The following is a 17,203-nucleotide window of genomic DNA, read 5'->3' on the forward strand; positions in this document are numbered from 1 at the left end:
TCAGCCTGTTGATAAAAGCAGCAAGTGATATTTATCTCAACTCATTCCTCACTATGTTTTAAGATATAACTATAAAGTTAGACACTAGATTAATTTGTGCTTATGTTATTGAACTGGTAACCTTTGCCAGGGAGAATCACCTCCTGATGCCTGACCATCTCCTTCTCCCTGGGGGCTGTATTTACCGTTATGTCCTGGGGGTGGGGAATCCCCACAACAGATTCCCGTCTGGATTAATCTCTTGTAAATCACACTGGCGTGACATTACTTTGGTGAGGTTTGAAAATGTAGCTGGGCTCAGTGTATGGCAGGGGAAGTGTTTAATTAGATAAGAGATTAAAATAAGGTTCACACCCTTTGTGGCTGTGAACCTTGCTTTGTCACCGGTGAGAGATGGGGATAATCATGGAACGCGATCTCTCTGGAAAGAATTGTGTTTTCCAATTCACTCTGGATTTTCAGCCTGCGTCATCATTCTCTTGGATGGCAAGCGCAGGCTAAAAATCATTCCTGTTGAAATTATTAATACAGTAAGGAGTCAGACAACACCAGGTTAAAGTCCAACAGGTTTATTTGATAGCACAAGCCACTAGCTTTCGGAGCAATGCCCCTTCATCAGGTGAGTGGGAGTTCTGTTCACAAACAGGGCATATAAAGACACAAACTCAATTAACCCCAATCCAATGCCGGCATCTCCACATCAAAATTATTTATGGCAGAGTTAGAGTGATTTTTGATAGAAAGGCAAGGGCCTTGAGGGGGAAACAGGAAGGTGGAGTTGAGACCACAACTGGATCTTATCAAATGGTGAAGCAGGCTCAAAAGGGCCAAATGGCCTACTCCTGTTCCTAATTTTTATATTCCAATGAAACTTAGCTTCAGTCAGCATAAGATGTTTACAGGAAGAAGGAGTAACACAGAATTTGTACATTGGGTAGTGAACTCACAAAATTCCTTTTGTATTACAGCTCATGTTCTCTTTTCTCGCATCAACAAACATACAATAAATTATTCAACTGACATTTTTATTAATCATGCACTAACAACTGCATCATAAGAAGGAATGATTTCAAGCAACACACACCTCCCTCCAACATTTTCTTTCACCCTCTATGCTGCATCTGGCCATATTTTCCCAAGAGAGTTTGCTCCTAGGTCTGTAGTGAAGCTGATATGAAATACAAATGAGTGGCCTTGGTTAATTCAACCCCCATCTATCTCAACCCCCCTTACAGGAAAACCATTTTACTTAACTTGGTTGAGATTAAGTGTTAGTCATCTAAGAAAACAAGGGGGATGCTTACCTTCCTGGCTGGGATGTGCCATGAGAGATTCAGCGTGTAGACTATTTGACATACATCATGCATCACTATCCTTGGTCACACTCAAGATGCATGCCATGTCAATAGAAATGGATAAGTTTTTTAATAGAGTCGTTTCTGTAAATATGTTTAAAATATGGTATCATTTTAGCTCTTCCATTAAGTTAAGTTATATGATATGTACACACTACTCTATTATGAGAATAATGTATTACTTAAGTGAGAATCCTCTCCACTTTTAAAGAATTGAAAAGGAGTTAGAACCATAGAATCTCAACAGTGCAGGAGGAGGCCATTTGGCCCTTTGAATCTGCACCAACTCTCCGAAAGGGCATTCAATTATGCCTTTCTTCTGATAAATATCTAATAGGAAGGTCTACATTAAATCTCTGACTTACAGGGAGATGGGTGACCAAGTCAGCAGTCGGCTATTATCTGCCGAGAGGCTATGAAGGAAAATAAAGTATTCTTCTAACTGATTGCTATGCATATTCCCTTTTGGAATGCAAATATTGGCTGCACCCCATCCCATGAGTAAGTAATGTGTCAGGACTTACAAATGAATAATTGCCATTTGGGTAAGGGCACTGGAATGCTGCTGCATTCATTAAATCACATTGCAACGATATTCAGCATTTTAGACAGAACTAGATTCAAGGATGAAATCAATCTAAATTTGGCTCCACCCACCACCAATTAACCTGCAATGCAATGTTCCTTTTAAAATTTATGGCCAGGAGATTAAAATGTCATTATGTGAACACTCGAATCAACATTTAAAAACAGAAGAAGTTAGCACTATTCAAATGAAGGACATATTTAAAACGTTACGTAAATGGTTATGGAAATTTGAAGCTCCTCCTGAATGGCCAACCCAGCTTTGGAGCTGTTTTGAAACTTTGGGAATTTATTTGAATAATACCCTGAGGCATAGTGTTCAAAGGAACAGGCACACAGCATAGTGCTGCAGATTGTTTTACTTAGCCAAAGATTAATATCATCTGGTGGAGGTACATACACATGGAATTAGTAGAGATGTTCACATAACTGAATATTAAAGATTTAGGTTCAAATCAGTTAAATATCTAAACTTAAATAATCATTTGTCTCTTTCCTTATTTTCTTATTTGTCTCTTTCCTTAGTTTTTTTAAGACTCTGAAAAATGGAAGATCTAAAATGATACCATATTTTAAACATATTTACAGAAACAACCCTATTAAAAAACAAGTTATAAAGTCTGCTTCTAGGCCCTGGTTTCCAAATATGTGCTTAACTAACATTGTTAGTCACTATTTAAGTAAGCTTCCAAGTGTAATATTAATCTAACACTAAGTCAAAGATGGAACTTGGAATGCTTCGACATTTTAAAGGAAATAGCCTATTGAAGAACTTGCTGCATTGTCACAATCATCACTATGGACAGCATTACATACAAGATGTACCTTTAAGCACTCAACCACCCATCTCTTACCAAAGATGCTACATTTTGTCTTGCAACACAAGAACAATTTACTTTTCCATCCCAATTGAAATATGAATCACAGAATCATAGAGCCCTACAGTGCAGAAAGAGGCCCTTCGGCCCATCGCGTTTGCACTGACCACAATCCTACCCAGGTCCTACCCCCCTATCCCTAGTTATTTTACCCACTAATCCCTCTAACCTACGCATCTCAGGACACCAAGGGGCAATTTTAGCATGGCCAAACAACCTAACCCGCACATTTTTGGACTGTGGGAGGAAACCCATGCAGACACGAGGAGAATGTGCAAACTCCATGCAGACAGTGAATCAAGCCAGGAATCAAACCCAGGTCCCTGGAGCTGTGAAGCAGCAGTGCTAACCACTGTGCTACCATGCTGCCCAAATATGTATCCACTCCCTTGAGTGAAAAGGCTTCCATATGTTGACAAACTAGCACCCCTATAACTCAGCAAACTAATTAATGCCCTGTGTTTTACTGAGTATTTGAAAAATTATTTTACTCTATTCTTAAAGTTACAAAGCCAATACTCAGAGTGCAGTGGGAAGACCCACATTCCTTGCTTGCTCCAAAAACCAAATTCAAACTGAATCCAATTCAACATCCCCACAAGAGAGACAAACAAGATCTAAGCCGACAAGATAAGACATTGCACCCCATCTTGAGCTTGATCATAACCTTTTACTGAATATGGACCAGAAGGTTTGATCGCTGGTCTGAGCTGAACTAACTAGACTCAACCAAATTGGAGCAACAATTGGGCTAATTGCCTTAGGTTTGGGGTGGAATCCAATTTGACTACCAAGCTCAACTGTTAATACAATGACAGCTACTATGTTTTACATTAAATTATCAGCTGTAAAGCTGTGGGATATCCTGAGAATGTGAAATGCATTATACACTTGCAAGTCATTTCTATTCAATGACCTGTACTGGAAAATATGTGTGAAGTATCTGTTGACACCACTCTTGTCAGCCAACAAGCTGGAGATGGAATGGTACTGATGGCCGACAGAACATATAGCCAAACAGCGTATTTTGCAGCATAACAAAGTTTGCTTACAGAGTCTATTTCAAAAGAGTTTGTACAGACTGCAACGAACAGAAATCGTGTTTTAAAATCAATCCCTGGCACTCACATCAATATAGTCTCCAGGCATGATGGATGGGGCAATTACACAATTATGTCCATTGTCAATGATGTTCTAAAAGTTACTTAAAGCTCTTTTCAATATATACGCGACATGGTGGCACAGGCATTAGCATGGCTGCCTCACAGCTCCAGGGACCTTTTCAATTTCGGCCTTGGATCGCTGTGTGGAGTTTGCACATTCTCACCGTGTCTTTGTGGGTTCCCTCTGGTTGCTCCAGTTCCTTCCCACAGTCCAAAGTAGCTCAATATATGGGTTAGGTACATGGCCATTCTAAATTGCCGCCAAGTGTCCCAGGTGTACCTTGAGGTGGAGCTCCCAAGAAGAATAGCATTGGGCTAGGCTGTAATGTTCCTGATAGTAAAACAGACTTACAATATATGGGCAAAATATTTGAAAGTTACAGCAACGACAGAAATACTCCCTCAATTTTCACCACTCATGATAGTAATTCAGCATGGTTTGTCAATTTGAGGGAAGAAAACTGTGAACCAATGTAAACAATAAACCTTCTATCAGTCTTCTTCAGCCCTATTGCAACATGCAGACAGAGTATTTTGTACCATGTATTGATACTCAAGATGTGACAAATACTGGAGCTGTTGGGTGCTGATGATTAGAACATTTTCATCTCTGGGGTCTCAGTTTGAATTCTGTCAGTCTGCAGAGATGAAGATTTCCTCTCTTGCATTGGCTGTAAGAGTCCCAGTTTACATCACAAAGCTCCACATAATGGGCTGAACTCACAATGTCAATTGTCACAACTAGTCATCATTAGTGTAGTTGGTCTGGGAAATAATTTGGGTTAAGTCATTAAGGGATGGTGTGGGGAACAGGCTGAAGGGAGGTTTATTCTACAGCTATCCAGACTGATGAACACTGACTGTGTTTCCCTGTTTTATCAACGACAGTTTTCAACTTGATGAATGCCAAAACAATATTATAAACTCTCAAACTCAGACAGGCTGGGTATAGTACCAAACCATTTATATAGATTCTATCCAAACTTCTAAACAAACATAAGCAGAATTTCAAATTTAAATCTGAAACTCTTTGGTATGGGTGCTCATTTACATCATGTCCTCAGCTGGACACAGCCTGTGGCTTTGTTGTGTTTTGAAAGATGAAAGTGATATTTTCTCTCGCTTTTTCAAGAAAAGGATCAGGAAAATGTTGAATTTCTCCAGAAAAGTGTTTCCAGTACATCAGATCTGACATAGAAAGATGTTTTTGGGAACCAGGCTTCTCTGAATTATGGCCTAGTTGACAGGATCTCAGAGTCGGAGGCTTTTCAGCAGTGATATTGGCTGGAAAGAGAGCATAAATTACTTTAATTAATATGAATTCAGAGGCATCTTTGTGCATTCTTGCAACAGACCTGACAGTTAAAAGTGATGAAATTCAGCCTTTGGCTATCTCACATTGACAAGTGGGGAATTTCCAATTTAAAAATGTCACAGAATAAGGCACAATTACATACCATAACCTACTGTATGTTCTGCATACCAAACAGAGGAAAGGGAGTGTTGCAGGATGTGCCCATAGATTTTCAAGGCAGCTCCAGACCCATAGATATTTAAATCCTAATCATGTGGTGTAATTTATACAATGGTCCTGGCCTCAGTGTGATAACATCAGATGACGATGTTTAGGACAGAACTATTTCACTATCAGCCAACTATTTAATTGACCTCTGACCTCTTAATCAACACTGACGAAGGATTATCTAGACTTAAAATGTTGGCTCTATTCTCTCCCCTGTCAGACCTGCTGAGATTTTCCAGCATTTTCTGTATTTGTTTCAGATTTCAGCATCCACAGTATTTTGTTTTTGTTTAATTAACCACTGAACTTTCTGTATCAATGATATTAAGGAACATTCAGCAATCAAGTAACACAAGTAGTCCCAGTAACCCATTATGGGCAACACAGTGGTTAGCACTGCTGCCTCTCAGTGCCAGGGACCTGGGTTTGATTCCTGCCTTGGGTCACTGTCTGTGTGGAGTTTTGCACATTCTCACAGTGCCTGTGTATGTTTCCTCCGGTTTCTTCCCACAGTCCAAAGATGTGCTGAGTAGGTGGAGTGGCCATGCTAAATTGCCATTTAGTGTCAGGGAGACTAGCCAGGGTAAATTCAGGGGGTTATGGGGATACGGCCTGGGTGGGATGGTGTCGGTGCAGACTCGATGGGCTGAATGGCCTCCTTCTGCATTGTAGGATTCTATGTTTCTATGTAACCCAAAGAAAACTCCTGTATTGAAGACACAATGGCTTAGAAATTTGATGATGTTTCCTGTGATATAGGCACAAAATGGGTGCTACAGTGCCTGATGGGGTAAGTGCCTTGAATACGCTGCCTCTTGAAGCGTTTTTTTTTACTAATGTTATGGTGGAATGAACTATGCCACCATATGAACACAGTAGACAGAATTTGCTTGAGATCAGTTTGATTTGAGGAATAGACAAAATACTTATATGCCGAAAGGTGGGCAAATGATTTGAATCAAATCTGAAAGCCTGGTTATGCTGTCACTTGGAGAGGCACAGACTGATTAGGGGTAATAAGCATGGTTTTGTTATGGGGAAGTCGTGCCTTACTAATTAATTTTTGAGAAAGTAACAAAGAGGATTGATGAGGATAGTGCAATGGATATGGTCTATACCAATTTTAGTAAGGCATTTGCCTCACAGTGCTAGAGACCTGGGTTCAATTCCAGCCTCAGGTGACTGTTGAGTTTGCACGTTCTCCTCATGTCTGCATAGGTTTCCTGCGGGTGCTTTGGTCTCCTCCCACAGTCCAGATGCAGGGGTTAGATTGATTGACAATACCTTGTCAAAGGGGATTAGCAGGGTAAATACTGGGGTTAAGGGGTTGGGGCCTGGGACGGTTTGTTGTTGGTGCAGGCTCAATGGGCCGAATGACCTCCTTCTGAAAGGTAGGAATTCTATGATTTGACAAGATTCCACATGGCAGACAGGTCAGAAAACAAAAAGCCCATGGGATAGAGAGGAGGGTAGTGAGTTGGTTCCAAAATTGGCTCAGCAATGGAAAGCAAAGGGTAATGAACCCAATACTTTATGAATGGAGAATGGTTTCCAATGGTGTTCCACAAGACTCAGTGTTGCATCCTTTGCTGTTTGCTGTACATATTGATTTAAACTTAAACGTAGGAGGCACGATTGGAAATATGCTGATGACACAGAGGTCGAACATGTAGTTGATAATGAAGAAAATAGCTTTGGACTCCAGAATGATGTCAATGGTTTGGTTGAGTGAACAGAAAATTGAAAAATGAAATTCAGTCTGGAGGCCTGGTGAAACAAATTTGAGGTGATTGGTAGAAGGATTAAAAGGTATATTAGGAAGAATGTTTACACTCATACAGTGGTGGGCATCTGGAATTCACTCAACCTATTTAAAGGGTACTTGCATCTGCAACTGAATTCTGTAACCTGCAAGGTTATGGACCAAGTACTGGAAGATGCTACCTGATGCCCGAATGGCCAGTTTCTCTGTGATAACTTTCCTATGGTTCTAAATTCTGACTTGCTAACTGAGAATGGAATTTTACTCCACCCAACACCCTGCCTATTCCCCCACCCCTGAGAGTGGGCTGGTAGGGTTCAGTGATACAAAATTAACAGCCATGGTGACATCGTTGTGCTGATTTCCTACGTGTCTCTTCAGGTATTTTATTAGCAGCAGTGGGCCAAGTGGTGAGGACAACTGGGGTGGAATGTGATCTATTCTGGCATCCTGTGCCCAGTGACCCAATTCCCAAATTAGCGCCCCACATCCTATAGAACCAGAACCCTCAGTCCCTTGACAAGGCCTCCAAGCCTGACTGGGTGAAAAATCTCCACATTGAGCTCAACAGCTCCTCTGTGTTCAGGACTATGCGGTCCCAGCATTGGCCATCTCTCTATAGGAGCAGAAAGCTCTTGAAAAATTTATTCCAACCTAGGATGTGAGCAATGTTGGCAATTCCAGCGTTTGTTGACCATCCCTAATTGCCCTTTAACTGAGGTCAGCTAAGAGTCAGCCATAATTGCTGTCGGTCTGGAATCACATGTAGGCCACACCAGGTAAGAACAACAGATTTTCTTCCTTAAAGGACATTCGTGAATCAGATGGGTTTTAACGACAATTTTATGATGGTTTCATGGTCACTATTACTGAGACTAATTTCATTCCAGATTGTTGCTGATTAATTACTTGAATTTAAATTCCACCAGCTGCCATAGCGGAATTTGAACATATGTTCCAGAGTATTAGAAATTAGTTGTTTCTCTACAAAGAGAGAGAGAGGCAGGTAGATCAGACCAACCCAATTTCCGATGGATGGTCATAACAATTTGTGTAAACTGATCAATTCTGAGATGGGGAGATATTAGAATATGCCAATGATTGATAAGTATCGACTCTGAGCAGATGTCTTTATATGCAACAAAGAGCGAACATCTGGGTATACTTGACATCAAAGATAATTTAAAGTGACATTGCCCCACAAGGATTCATCCCACTGACATCTTGGGTTTACTCCTTTGGCACTGGGGAGGTTGCTGTAGTAATTATTCTGCCCTGCTTAATGAGTACATACTAAAAGAGGTTTATGACACTTATCAAACTCTAGTGCTTACCTAATGGCTCTCCATTTCCCAAACAGCTGCAGCACAGGAGATCATGGGTCAGACAGTTAGAGACTTCGTCTAATTTGAAAAGATTTCGAAGCTCTTCCAGGGAAAAATTGGCATGCTCATTCTTCTTTTTTAGGTCAACCACTGTTCCAGACAAACTTTGTTTACTGACCTGTCGCTGATAAATCTTCTCTTCTATGGTCCCTATAATGGAAGGATATGTTAAAATGTGTGTCTGGTCAACTAAGTGTAATTAAGTCTCCTTTGTTTGAGTCAGCTGGTTAAAGACATACACATGACCAATCAAAGTTAATAGTTATGTGGCATTACATACTGGTTAAGGTATAACAATCCAGCCAAACAATCAAAGAAACAAATAAATATTAGAAGCAGATGAAGATACAGGGTTATGGGGAGGACGTATGATCGTGTAATTAGCTTTAGATTATCTCAGCAGAGTCAACGCAGACACTGGGTGGAATTCTCCCACGGTATGTTTTATGGCAGGTGGGAGAGGAGAATCTATCACCAGGCAAAAAGTCAGAAACCCATTGGAATAAAAACAATTTGCAATCCGCTGGATAGCAAGTTGGTTATCCTGCTGCCTAGGTGAATGCCATTTTCATTCATTAACATTTTATGAACGTTTATTAAAACTGCTGCTTGCTGGAATCTCCTCACACAGGAAATGATGTGGGCTGCAAAGCCATTTGAAAATGAGTGGCTCACACAAGTTGGAACTCATTTCACTTGTGGTTTCAAGGTGAGTACAAAATGCATAGCCTGCCTGCCATAGCGCTACTGCTTGTGATGAACACCACTCAGCTGGGGAGGCAGGAACAGTCTTCTGCTCTTTGCCGATGTTATTCAGAAGGACCCTACTGTGCTACTGTACTCATGCAGACCTCCACGTTATGACACTGACCAATACTGTCAGAGATTGGGGAATACAGGGTCTTCTGCTCCCAGAGGCCGACACCATTGTCCACCACTGTGCTGTGCTACTCAAGCAGGCCTCCACTTTCAACAAGCAAACATCGAGACCGGGTGAGGAGGATGAGGAGATGGTGGTGATAACTAATGCAAGGGTGGAAATAGGGAAGAAGAGCTGTGCAAGGGCTGAAGGGGCAAGGACAAACACAAGAGGAGTAACCAGGAGGGAAGACAATGCAAGAGCTGAGAGGGGAGAAAGAGGGCATGATGGAAGGCAAAGGGGCTGGGAGATGGTGGAGGATGAGATACCATGGAAGGCAGAAAGTAGACAGAGATGGGAAGTTGGAGACTCACAAGGGCAAATGAAATGGGGGTCAAAGGGTAGCCACATTTTTGACTGCACGCAGACTCTGGAATGTGGGTAGGGATTGTTAGTGTGGCAAGAGGAATAGGATGCACAAAATCTCAGAAGATGGGGGAGTGATCACTTGGGAGGGAACACTGTAGTTGTTAGTCTTCATGATAACTGGAAACACTGACAGTTTAACTCCTTGGTCTGGGGCTTGTAGTCAGGAGTCAGAGAGCACAGACACTCCAGTGGTGATATGGAAAGAAGACAGATTATAGGCAGTTCAGGGGTTATGTGGACCTCACAGTTAGACAGCAGAGAGAGGAGATAATCCAGGAGTACAGAGGGCGTGCTCCTGAGATCTCATTGAGACGTATAAGATGATGAATGGGATGGATAGGATAGAGGTGGAGAGACTCTTCCCGCTCAGAAAGGACAGTAGGACTAGGGGGCACAGTCTCAAGATAAAGAGGGGTGCGGTTTAGAACGGAGTTGAGGAAGAATTTCTTCACTCAAAGGGTGGTGAATCTCTGGAATTCTCTGCCCATTGAAGTGGTGGAGGCTACCTCGCTAAATATTTTTAAGAAGCGGGTTGATGGGTTTTTGATAAGAGAGGGGATTAAGGGTTATGGGGAGAGGGCGGGAATGTGGAACTGTGCCACGACAGATCAGCCATGATCTTATTGAATGGCGGGGCAGGCTCGAAGGGCTAGATGGCCTACTCCTGCTCCTATTTCTTATGTTCTTATGTTATCTGCCCAGGTGATTCAGCCCTGTACTTGGCCTGCACACAACAAATGAGCTTTCAAGTGAGGAATTGGACACAAGTTCCTGCCATTCCGGCCAGCAAGATGGATGTCATCAAAACTGGCTGCCACTTTAGTCTCATAAATAGAAAATTCTGCCCGATGAATCAGATTGTCTTTGAATGTGTTTTAAATTTATGTGATTCAGTTTCTTGTTGATGGACTTCCTGATAATCATAAAAACAAAATATTGCGAATGCTGGAATCTGAAACGAAAACAGAAAATGGTGGAGATTCTCAGCAGGTCTGACAGCATCTGTGGAGCGAGAACAAAAGCCAGTGTTTTGATTCTAGATGGTGCGTCAGAGCTGGCAAAGCTCAGAGCTGCTGAGATCTTCCAGCATTTTATGTTTTGTTCCTGATAATCATGGTTGAGCAGGTAACATCTTCTGGGTTATATTGTTTGTATATGATACTCATGTTTGTGCAAGTTTAAATACTGTAAAATCTCTGGCCCAATCTAATTGGAGTTGTTTCTGTGCAATGATTTCCTTTTGGGGCATCCAGAATCACAATCTACAATGTTACATTATGTTCCATTTCATTCTGTACATAGTAGCATATTGTGTTACAACATCAATATTTGGTGACAAGCAGCAGAGATTTAATTCCACTCCACCGAGTTTCCAATCTCAGCTTTTTTTTATATATAGAAAGGAATGAAGCTCAGGCAAGGTGCCTAACTCAAGTAATTAAAATAGATATAGAAGAAGAGGCACCTGAAAGAGAAAGAAAACATTTGCATTTACATAATACCTTTGATGAGCACTGGATACCTCAAGACACTTTACAACTAATTAAATACCTTTGAATTTTGAAGTCACTGTTGCAATGTGGAAAACACCACAGCCATTTGTGCATAATAAGCTTCCAAAAACAGCAATGTGATCACAATCAAAAAATCTTTTTTTTTGTGAAATTGAATGAGGACAACTGGTTAACACCCCGGTTCTTCTTCAATACAAGGTAATGTGATCCTTTGTGCTTGCCTGAGGAGGTAGACTGTACCTCAGTTTAATATCCCTTTAGTAATGCACTGAAGTCCAGCCAGAACTTCGTGCTCAAGTTCTGAAGTGGAACTTGAACCCACAACTTTCTAAATCAGAGGTGAGAACACTACCAATTAAGCCACAGTGGACATTCACATGTCTGAAAGTGCAGATCACTCTTCTCAGTTACAAGTTGAGTGATGCCCAGGAGCTTCAGAGAAGATTTTAAAAATCCTCTCATATTTCAGATCTCAATTATAAGGTTAACAATAATGACAGTATAAAAATGGGGGACTTATTACATTGTGTTACTGCTGGTCAGTCACCATCAAAAGGAAAGCATTATATATCAAAATTAGCAAGCAGTTTTTAACGAAAAAAATAATTACAATTGGAAAACTTGCTTTGTTCAGAGAAATCCTTTAACCATTTTGCCCACTTTTGAATTAGGAAAATAGTTAGAACAAAGAAAATTACAGCACAGGAAAAGGCTCTTCGGCCCTCCAAGCCTGCACTGACCATGCTGCCCGACTGAACTAAAGCCCCTTATCCTAGTTCCTGGCCTTGGGTGACTGACTGTGTGGAGTTTGCACATTCTCCCCACGTCAGTGTGAGTTTCCTTTGGATGCTCCGGTTTCCTCCCACAGTTTATGTTTATTTAATTAGTGTCACAAGTAGGCTTACATTAACGCTGCAATGAAGTTATGTGAAAAACCCCGAGTCCAAAAGATATGCAGGTTAGGTGGATTGGCCATACTAAATTGAACATAGAACACTACAGCACAAACAGGCCCTCCGGCCCACAAGTTGCGCTGATCATATCCATACCTACCAGGCCACAGAACTATCTGTAACTCCCAATCCCATGTACTCATCCAGAAGTCTTTTAAAAGACCCCAGCGAGTTTGCCTCTACCACCACCAACGGCAGACGATTCCACTCACTCACCACCTTCTGAGTGAAAAACTTACCCCTATCATCTCCTTTGTACTTGCTCCCCAGCACCTTCTACCTGCGTCCTCTCGTAGCAACCATTTCAGCCCTGGGAAATAGCCTCTGAGAATCCATCCTATCTATTCCTCTCAACATTTTATAAACCTCTATTAGGTCGCCTCTCAACCTTCGTCTCTCCAGGGAGAAGAGACCTAGCTCCCTCAACCTAAGGCATGCCTCCCAATCCAGGCAACATCCTTGTAAATCTCCTTTGCACCCTCTCAATAGCTTCCACATCCTTCCTGTAGTGAGGCGACCAGAACTGCGCACAGTTCTCCAATTGCTCCTTAGTGTCTCAACATGTATAGGTTAGATGGGTTCACCATGGTAAATTGTGGAGTTACAGGGATGGTTAGGGCTTGTGGGCCTGGTAATATACTCTGTCAGAATCCGTGCAGACTCGGTGGGCTGAATAGACTCTTCTGCATTGTAGAAATTCTATGATTTCAAATCTGACCAGTGTTGAACAGCAAAATAAAAAGCCATTGAAAAGTGGGCAAAAGAGAGGGAAATCTGGCCAATTTTTCCCTTCCTACCTCAGTGAGAAAATAGCGAGGCATCTTGAGGAGAATTGTTTGATAGAGCAGACGCAGCACGATTTCGTTAAGGGGAAGTCGTGTCTGACGAATTTATTGGAGTTCTATGAGGATGTGTCTAGGGCGGTGGATAGAGGAGAGCCAGTGGATGTGGTGTTTCTTGAATTTCAGAAGGCGTTTGATAAGGTGCCGCACAAGAGGTTATTACAGAAGGTCAGGGGGCATGGAGTTGGGGGTAGGGTGTTAGCGTGGATAGGGGATTGGCTGTCAAATAGGAGGCAGAGAGTGGGGGTCAACGGGTGCTATTCGGATTGGTGGTTGGTGACTAGTGGAGTGCCCCGGGGTCGGTGCTGGGGCCTCAGCTATTTACCATTTATATAGATGGTCTGGAGGAGGGAATCAAGTGTAGGGTGTCGAAATTTGCTGATGACACCAAGGTTGGTGGAACGGCAAATTGTGCGGAGGGTGTGGAAAGTCTGCAGAGGGATCTAGATAGGCTGGGCGAATGGGCCAGGAACTGGCAAATGGAATTTAATGTTGGCAAATGTGAGGTTGTCCACTTTGGTAGGAATAATGGTAGGAAGGACTATTACTTACGTGGCAAAAAACCGCAGCATGCGACGGTGCAAAGGGGCCTCGGGGTCCTTGTGCACGAGTCGCAAAAACCCAGCTTGCAGGTGCAGCAGGTGGTCAGGAAGGCGAACGGGATGCTGGCCTTCATAGCGAGGGGGATTGAATATAAAAGTAGGGAGGTCTTGCTGCAACTGTACAGGGCACTGGTGAGGCCGCAGCTGGAGTGCTGTGTGCAGTTTTGGTCGCCGCACTTACGCAAGGATATTTTGGCCTTGGAGTGCAGAGGAGGTTTACTAGGGTGATACCGGAGTTGAGGGGGTTGAACTATGAGGAGAGGCTGAATAAACTAGGCTTGTACTCGTTAGAGTTTAGAAGAATGAGGGGAGATCTCATTGAGACATATAAGATGATGAATGGGATGGATAGGATAGAGGTGGAGAGGCTCTTCCCGCTCAGAAAGGACAGTAGGACTAGAGGGCACAGCCTCAAGATAAAGGGCGGGGGGGGGGGGGGGGCGGCGGGGGTTTAAGAACGGAGTTGAGGAGGAACTTCTTCACTCAAAGGGTGGTGAATCTCTGGAATTCTCTGCCCGTTGAAGTGGTGGAGGCTGCCTCACTAAATATATTTAAGACACGGGTTGATAGGTTTTTGATAGGCAAGGGGATTAAGGGTTATGGGGAGAGGGTGGGAATGTGGAACTGAGCCACGACAGATCAGCCATGATCTTATCGAATGGCGGGGCAGGCTCGAAGGGCTAGATGGCCTACTCCTGCTCCTATTTCTTACGTTCTTAAACCCAGTAAGGTCGCTCAATACACACTGTGGGCCAAATAGAGACATTTATGATTTGTATGGCTCAGCTACTCATCAAATGAATTATTAGGGAGCTTTAAGTTTTATAAAAACAGCACAGCAGAACAAAGAAAGAAAGAGAAACACAAATGCACTGTTAAACTGTTGCAAATGTGGGAAAAACGCTTTCTGAGTAAAAAAATAGTTTTTGAGCATAATGCAGGAAATAAAGGAGAGTATTAAATTAAAAGCTGATGCATTCAGAGTGGCTAAAAGTAGTGGGTGATTAGATGATTGGGAAAGGTTTAAAAATCAGCAAGGAATGACTAAGAAGTTGATAAAGAAAGGAAAGATAGACTATGAAGCTAAACTAGCACTAGATATAAAAAAGGACAGTAAGAGTTTTTACAAATATATAAAGAAGAGGAAGCTAGCTAGAGTGAATGTTGGACCCTTAGACAATAAGAGGGGAGATTTAGTGGTGGGAGATGAGGAAATGGCTGAGGCCTTAAATAAGTTTTTTGCCTCGGTCTTCACGGGGGAGGACGCGAATAGTTTGCCGGATATTAAAGATAGAAGGATGGTAGGAGTTGAGGGCCTGAATGCGATTACTGTCACTAGAGAGGTGCTTGATAGACTAATGGGACTGATGGTGGACAAGTCCCCAGGACCGGATGGAATGCATCCCAGGGTTCTGAAAGAAATGGCAGAGGTGATAGTGGATGCCTTAGTAATTATTTACCAAAATTCACTGGATTCTGGGAAAGTGCCGGAAGATTAGAAAATGGCTAATGTTACACTGCTGTTTAAAAAAGGTAGCAGACAAAAGGCGGGGAATTATAGGCCGGTTAGTTTAAAGTTCTTAGTTGGAAAAATGCTTGAATCCGTCATCAAAGAAGAAATAGCGAGGCATCTAGAAAGGAATGGTTTGATAGAGCAGACGCAGCATGGATTCGTTAAGGGGAAGTCGTGTTTAACAAATTTATTGGATTTCTATGAGGATGTGACTAGCGCGGTAGACAAAGGGGAACCGGTGGATGTGGTGTTTCTAGATTTTCAAAAGGCATTTGATAAGGTGCCTCATAAAAGGTTGCTACAGAAGGTTAGGGTGCACGGAGTTGGGGGTGAGGTGTTAGCGTGGATAGAGGATTGGTTGTCTAATAGGAGGCAGAGAGTTGGTATCAATGGGTGCTTTTCTGATTGGTGGTTGGTGACTAGTGGAGTGCCGCAGGGATCGGTGCTGGGGCTTCAGCTATTTACCATTTATATAGATGATCTGGAGGAGGGGGCTGAGTGTAGGGTGACGAAATTTGCTGATGACACGAAGATGAGTGGTAAAACAAATTGCGTGGAGGGTGTGGAAAATCTGCAGAGGGATCTGGATAGGCTGAGCGAGTGGGCGAGGACCTGGCAGATGGAGTATAAATGTTAGCAAGTGTGAGGTTATCCACTTTGGCAGAAATAATAGGAGGGATTACTATTCAAAGGGCGAAAAGCTGCAGCGTGTTGCGGTGCAGAGGGACCTGGGGGTCGTTGTGCACGAGTCACAAAAACCCAGTCTGCAGGTGATCAAGGTGGCGAATGGAATGCTAGCCTTTATAGCGAGGGGGATTGAATATAAAAGCAGGGAGGTCTTGCTGCAACCGTACAGGGTACTGGTGAGGCCGCCGCTGGAGTACTGTGAGAAGTTTTGGTCGCTGCACTTGCGCAAGGATATATTGACCTTGGAGGGAGTGCAGAGGAGGTTCACTAGGCTGATACCGGAGATGAGGGGGTTGGACTATGAAGAGAGACTAAATAGACTGGGTCTGTACTCGTTGGAGTTGAGAAGGATGAGGGGAGATCTTATAGAGACATATAAGATAATGAAAGGGATGGATAGGGTAGAGGTAGAGAGATTCTTCCCGCTTAGTAAGGATAGCAGGACTAGAGGGCACAGCCTCAAGATTTGGAGCGGGGGGGGGGCACAGTTTAGATTGGAGTTGAGGAGGAACTTCTTCACTCAAAGGGTGGTGAATCTCTGGAATTCTCTGCCCATTGAAGTGGCGGAGGCTACCATGCTAAATATATTTAAGTCTCGGGTAGATAGGTTTTTGACAAACAAGGGAATTAAGGGTTATGGGGAGAAAGCAGGAAAGTGGAACTGATCCACTTTAGATCAGCCATGATCTTATTAGGTCAGCCATGATCTTATTGAATGGCAGGGCAGGCTCAAGGGGCTAGATGGCCGACTCCTGCTCCTATTTCTTATGTTCTTATGCAGTTTCTTAACCAATGTGAGTACTTCAAACACTAATTGGTTAAGCCAAAATTCTACAATGTAATTAATCGGTGTTTCGCGTGCCAGTAAGTTTACTGCGTCCATAAAACTAATTGAAAGTCACTAAAAACTATGGAAAATCTGAGCAGCCAATGACATTTACTGATACACAGATGATGCAACATAACAATTTAAGAAGGGACTCAACAGCTACTAAAAGTCATGCCAAATCAGTTCAAAATCTGTAATTTTATATTTTTAAGTTCCTGAGGTGATTGATTTGCGTTCATGGACAAAAGGACTGAGACAGATGTAGATGTAAATGTGTCTGCATTTTTTAGTGATTGTTGGGACGAAAATATTAATTTATCAGGAA

General features: G+C 42.5%; 1 protein-coding gene across 1 annotated transcript in view; it reads right to left on the reverse strand.

Annotated features, from left to right (window-relative positions):
* Window positions 1-577: 577 nt before the first annotated feature.
* Window positions 578-17,203, reverse strand: part of rad54b (RAD54 homolog B) — a 124,388-nt gene continuing 107,762 nt past the window's right edge. Inside the window, exons 13-14 of the mRNA XM_080194416.1 lie at window positions 8,600-8,800; window positions 578-5,265 (exon numbers count right to left, since the gene is read on the reverse strand). Of these exons, the coding sequence (XP_080050542.1) occupies window positions 5,042-5,265; window positions 8,600-8,800 (425 nt within the window). The 3' untranslated portion in view covers window positions 578-5,041. The remainder of the gene's footprint in view (window positions 5,266-8,599; window positions 8,801-17,203) is intronic.

The sequence above is a fragment of the Carcharhinus amblyrhynchos genome, chromosome 8, assembly GCF_965287045.1.
Source record: "Carcharhinus amblyrhynchos chromosome 8, sCarAmb.v2.hapA, whole genome shotgun sequence".
NCBI classification, from domain to species: Eukaryota; Metazoa; Chordata; class Chondrichthyes; order Carcharhiniformes; family Carcharhinidae; genus Carcharhinus; species Carcharhinus amblyrhynchos.